At 49.4% G+C, this 5,764-nt stretch overlaps 1 protein-coding gene across 1 annotated transcript; it reads right to left on the reverse strand.

Moving 5' to 3' along the window:
• Nucleotides 1-1,225: 1,225 nt before the first annotated feature.
• Nucleotides 1,226-5,556, reverse strand: LOC147737788 (uncharacterized). Its single transcript, XM_086935357.1, has 2 exons — nt 4,317-5,556; nt 1,226-1,248 (listed from the first exon to the last, which is right to left on the reverse strand). Exons 1-2 carry the CDS (start codon nt 5,554-5,556, stop codon nt 1,226-1,228), a joined length of 1,263 nt encoding a protein of 420 aa, XP_086791483.1.
• Between the last annotated feature and the right edge of the window lie 208 nt (nt 5,557-5,764).

Below are 5,764 nucleotides of genomic sequence, written 5' to 3' on the forward strand. Positions count from 1 at the left end.
TCTCTTAATTTGTCACTATCTCTCACTAATTAACTCACTAAATCTATCACTCTCACTAATTAACTAACTTTCCTCTCCTGTTATTTATACCCACCCCTATAACAATAAACACCATAAAAAGCAACGATTAGAACAGGCAGATACAAGTTGCCAGCATTCAAACATAAAAAAAACCTCAAATCATTACTTCTAATTAATCGTTTTTTATTATATTCATTTTGTATCATAACTAAACTAACAAAAATGCTTCTCACACTTCTTTATTATAACATTTCAGCATACTGCAGACTTCTGCACAACACAGCTTAAAAACAAACACAAACTCAATAGCTCTGCCTTTACACTTATTAGTTCCCAAAGGCAAGACCTATTGGCTATGCCAATGCTTGTTTTGTTTATTTCAGCAGCATTACTTCTAGTGTGTCTTCTAGTGTCACTTTTTGTCACTATTAAATTAGCTTCACACATTCCCTTTATTGCTGTATTTTGAGACTCTTCACAGCCTGGATCCAGAGCACAAGAAACCATGGGGCTGCTGCAGGAGCCTTGCTGGCACTGGAGGGGGCGTGGCCAGCCACAAACATTTGCATACCCAGAAGCCTCTGCGGCAAACTCCCGATTCATTACTACAGGCGACACAGGCGTCTGTTTAATAGGAGAAGGAGCGCGGGTAGCTGTGCACACAGAGGCATTCATGAGAGCGACTGACACGTCACCGGTGTAAAGTCACCCTACTAGTAGTAAGTTAAATTTTTTATCTTGATTGCGCGAACAAATTTCTGGTGCATGTTTTAAATGAACTCCTTCACGCTGTTCACGCGCACTACGAGGGGCCATGAGAAGCGGAGCTTTTCATCAATTTTTTGAGGATTCCTCAATGAGAATGAAAAATTGTCTAGCATTCGCAACAAAGAATTTTCAATTCTATTAAGGACATGGAGGCGAGGATTATGCTTCTCTTATCTTTACTGACCAAACAGCAGCCAATAAACAAATTTAAACTTGCATAACCCCGGAAGGACAACCCCCTCCATAAGTCTGCACCAATCACAGTCCAGTCCAGTACAATAACAGTCTATGTAAAACCGGAACCTTCCTCTTTCTTTGCGATGTCTTCCGCAGTCCAACCAAGACTGGAGCCCAACGTGGCAACTATCCCATCCTCTTGTCCGAAGGGGAAAATCGCTCCGCAGCTGAGACCCAGTTCAGTCCGCAGGAGTCGTACTCAGGTCTGTTTGTTCTGATCACCTGAAACAAGAAAATATGTCATAACGGCTATTCCAACTTCAAGGAATACAACAAGCCATAACATTATTCGGGTGGGCAAAATACATTACATCTGCAAATCGATATACCAAGTACATTACTGGCAACTCGGGTGGGATAATCCTCGCCTCCGTGTCCTTAATAGAATTGAAAATTCTTTGTCGCGAATGCTAGACAATTTTTCATTCTATGTCAGTCCACGGAGGCTCTGATTATGCTAGTTTAAAGTCTCTCCACCACCACCGAGGCTACATCAACAATAGGTTTATGATAAAACGTTTTAAAAGTAGATTCAGATGACCAATCAGCCGCAGTCATGATGTCTTGAAGCTGAGACCCGGCACCAAAGGATTTTGAGGCCATAGCCCCTCTAACAGAATGAGCTCCAAATTTGGAGGAATCAATGCCCGCCAGGCTCAACAACCAGGAGGCCCACCTGGCCAGAGTAGCATTGGTGACTGGGTGGAAAGGTCTCTGTAGAGAAATCAATAACTGACCAAAATCATTCCTAAATTCTCTAGTACAGTCCTCATATACCTTCAGACATTTTACTACACACAATTTACTGTGGTGAGGAAAAGCAGGATAAGAAATACATTTTGAATGTGTTTTAGTACGTTTTGAAATCTTGAAGGAAACTCCCGTAGGGGTAAATACTCTACCTGCTAAATCCAGTGCTCGAATGTCCGAGAATCTTCTGCAGGAGATCAAGCATAGCAAAATCGTAAGCTTCGCTGAGAGCTGTTTCCTAGACAGACCCTCGTTCGCCGGCCACGCCGATAAAAAACGTAGGACAACAGAAACGTCCCAAAGCTCTGTATACTTAGGCTGAGGAGGTTTCACCATCCGGATCCCCCTGACTACCTTACACACCAGTGGATGTTCCCCGACAGGTCTGCCATCCACATGCGGATGCCCCGCCGAAATGGCCGATCGGAAAGTGTTCACCGACCTGTACGCCAAGCCTGACCGAGTCAAATCAGACAAAAAATTCGCAATCACAGAGACATGCGATCCCACCGGATCTCCCTGTCGCTCGTTACACCAACCAACCCATCGTCTCCAAGCCGACTCATAACGCTTGTGGGTGGAAGGCGCCCATGCCTGTGACAAGAAGAAGAGAGTGTCCTGAGAAACTCCTGGCACTTGCCAGCGTCTCCTGAAAGTCTCCACGCCATGAGAGACAACTGATCCAGAAGGACCAGCGGATGTTGAAGGCCCACAGGGTCTGTCAGCAGGTCTGGGAACGATGAGATTCGCACCGGAGGTGCGCATGCAAGGCTCATCGTGACCGGAAACCACGCTTGGGTTTTCCAACATGGAGAGATCAAGATCACCTCTGCCTTCTGTCTCCGAATCTGAGCCAGAACCCTCGGGATCATGATGAACGGGGGGAAGGCATACAGAATGCCCGTCGTCCATGATTGAAGAAAGGCGTCCGAGCTGATCGCCAACGGATCCGGACGCCAACTGAAAAACTGGGGCAACTGTCGGTTGAGTCGCGAGGCAAACAGATCTATTAAACACGGACCCCACAAGCGGTCCAAGGCCCTGAAAATCTTGGGGTGCAGCCTCCAATCGCTGGCATCCCTCAAATAACGCGAGTTCCAATCCGCTGTCACATTGACAGACCCCGGAATGTACTCCGCCGTTACCGATATCTGATGGGCCAGGCAATAGTGCCAAAATTCCTTGGCAATCTCCGCTAGGAGACGAGATCTGGTGCCCCCGAGGCGATTTATGTACCGTACCGCGGACACATGGTCCATGCGTAGTAGAATACAACACGAGACCTTCTGAGGGGATAGAGTCCGCACCGCAAAAGAACCCACCAGCCGCTCCAGACAATTGATGTGGAGATTCAATTCTTCGTGGGACCATTGGCCCCCGGTCTCCACCGAGCCGCAACGGGCTCCCCAGCCCCATCGGCTCGCATCCGACTCTATCACAACCTCTGAGGTGGCCGCAAAAATGGCTCTGCCGTTCCAGGCTTCCAAATGTTCCAACCACCAGTTCATCTCCGTACGCGCGTCCGTCGATAACACTACCTGTTGGGCGTAAGTCACGCCCTTGCGAAGGTGTAAAGCCTTCAAGCGTTGCATCGTTCTGTAGTGCAAGGGACCCGGGAAGATCGCTTGGATGGAGGAGGCCAAAAGCCCCACCAGGCGAGCCAAGGTCCTCAAGGAAATTGTCAGAGAGACAAGTGCTTTCCTCAACTCCTTCTTGTTTGCCACCCTCTTCTTGAGTGGTAGGAGCAACTGGGCTTTCACAGAGTCGACCTGGAATCCCAGAAATTCCATAATCTGTGCAGGTACCAGAATGGACTTCTGCAAGTTCAAAAGGAAACCCAGGTCCTGAAGGAGGTGAACCATCCACGACAAGTGGAGCGAAACAATCTCCGGAGAGCATCCCAAAATCAGGATGTCGTCGAGGTAGATGATCAACCTTACGCCTCTCTCCCTCAGACACTGAACTATCGGTTTCATCAGTTTGGTGAAACACCAGGGAGCGGACGAGAGGCCAAAGGGCATGGCGGCAAACTCGAACCATGTGTTGCGCCACTGAAATTGAAGAAACCGCCGATAAGGTGGAAAAATGGGCACCGTTAGGTAAGCGTCCTTCAAATCCAGACGTACCATCCAATCTTGTTCTAACAGGATGTCTCGCAGTAGGTGTATGCCCTCCATTTTGAAGTGTCGATACACCACCCATGCGTTGAAATCCCTGAGGTTTAAAACTAACCGAAAGCCATGGTCCTTCTTTGGGACTACGAAGATTGTGCTTGCAAAGCCGTGATCGTGCGGCAAAGTTTCCACAATAGCCCCTTTCCTGAGCAAAGCCCGCACTTCTGCGTCTATGAAATTCTGTTCTTGAAGGGAAAAATGTAGTGGCGCGGGCGCTTGTCGCTGCGCGGGGGATGCATAAAACTCTATGTGATACCCTTGGACGGATTGTAACACCCAGGGATCTGTTGTCAGATCTTGCCACCTGTGGATAAACAAGGCCAACCTGCCCCACACCATGTGTTCCGTCGCACAAAGAATGCGTACCTGAGTAGGAGTTGTCTCCCGAGTTATTATGCTGTCCTCTGTAGCTTCCTTTCTGTCCTCTGCCACGACCTCCTCGATTACGGGAGGGGTAGAAGTTGGGGCGTTGGTAGCCTCTGCCTCTCTGCTCACCTCCGCGTGAGGTCTGATTGAAACCTCGGCCGGACCCTCGACCTCGCTGGCGTCCGGCCCTGTCAAAAACACCAGTGTGAAGCACCCTCTTAATCGTGGTTTGCGCCTTGTCCAGCGCGGAAAAGGTGGCAACGTACTTGCCCATTTCTTTAACAAACTTGTCTCCGAAGAGCATGCCGTTAGCCAGAGAACCAGGTTCGTTGGAGGCCATCTCCGCCAATTGGGAGTCTATACGCATAAGAAAAGAGCGTCTCCGCTCCGTAGACGGCGCCACATTAGCGTTTCCCAGAAAGCACATCGCGCGTTGGGCCCATTCCATGACGTCAGACGTGTCCAGAGGCACGCCCTGTTCCTTAGCCTTGACAGCAGCCTCCAGAATCTTAGTGAGGGGTCCAGATACGTCCAGTAACTTGTCCTGGCACCCCCGCCAAGCCCTATCCAGTCCTTTTTTGGGGTCTTTAGCAAACTTCCTCATGAATGCTGTCATGGTAGGGTCAAGGTCCGGGGCATCCGCCACCATCCCCGTCACCGACGGTCTTGGACATTCCGACCTCAGAGTGGCTCGAACCCCACTATCGAAGCCTTGGCGCAAGTTGTTGGTAACATAATGCGCAAACTCGGCACAAGGCACCCACTCCGTGGACCTAGGGTGAATTATATTATTGGGGTCAAATAGCAGGTTCCTAGGGACCTGACTATCATCGGCCTTGAAAGCCGTGTGTTTAGTTTTCTGAGACTTCTTCTTAGAAACAAAAGACTCCGCCTCCGAGTCTGAAGTATCTGGCGGTGTTGAGGAGGAATCCCCCGAGGTCTGATAAGCCATAGAGCCATGGTCCCTCATCACTGACCTGGCCATCTGCGCTATCTTATGCTCTTGGGACTGGTCAGAAGTACCCCCTTTACGTGAGGATTTAAACTTCCTCTTGCCCGCTGGATGATGGGACTTGGTAAAAGGTTTTAACGCCTTAATCAGGGCTTTACTAACAGAGCTCTGGTCGTGGGTAGCCAGAGCCTCACCCAAATTCTCCTCCAGCTGTTCTTCCTCAGGCTCATACTGTTCATACTCATTAAATTCGACCCACTGGTCGCCCTCCTCGGCGTAATACGCCATATGCAAGAGAAAAAGGAGGTGAGGAGGAGATTAATAGGGGGGGAGTAGCCCAGGGGTGTCGCCTCTACACACACACAATGCAACCCCAGTTGCCAATACACACCAGAGGCAGGTCGATATAAGGTGGAAGGAGACCCCTTGTATAATCTAAAGAACTCCCCTCGAGCAAAGCTCTGCTCCGGACACGCTCCGGTCAGCGTTACAATGA

The sequence above is a fragment of the Lissotriton vulgaris genome, chromosome 1_1 (genome assembly GCF_964263255.1).
Source record: "Lissotriton vulgaris chromosome 1_1, aLisVul1.2, whole genome shotgun sequence".
NCBI classification, from domain to species: domain Eukaryota; kingdom Metazoa; phylum Chordata; class Amphibia; order Caudata; family Salamandridae; genus Lissotriton; species Lissotriton vulgaris.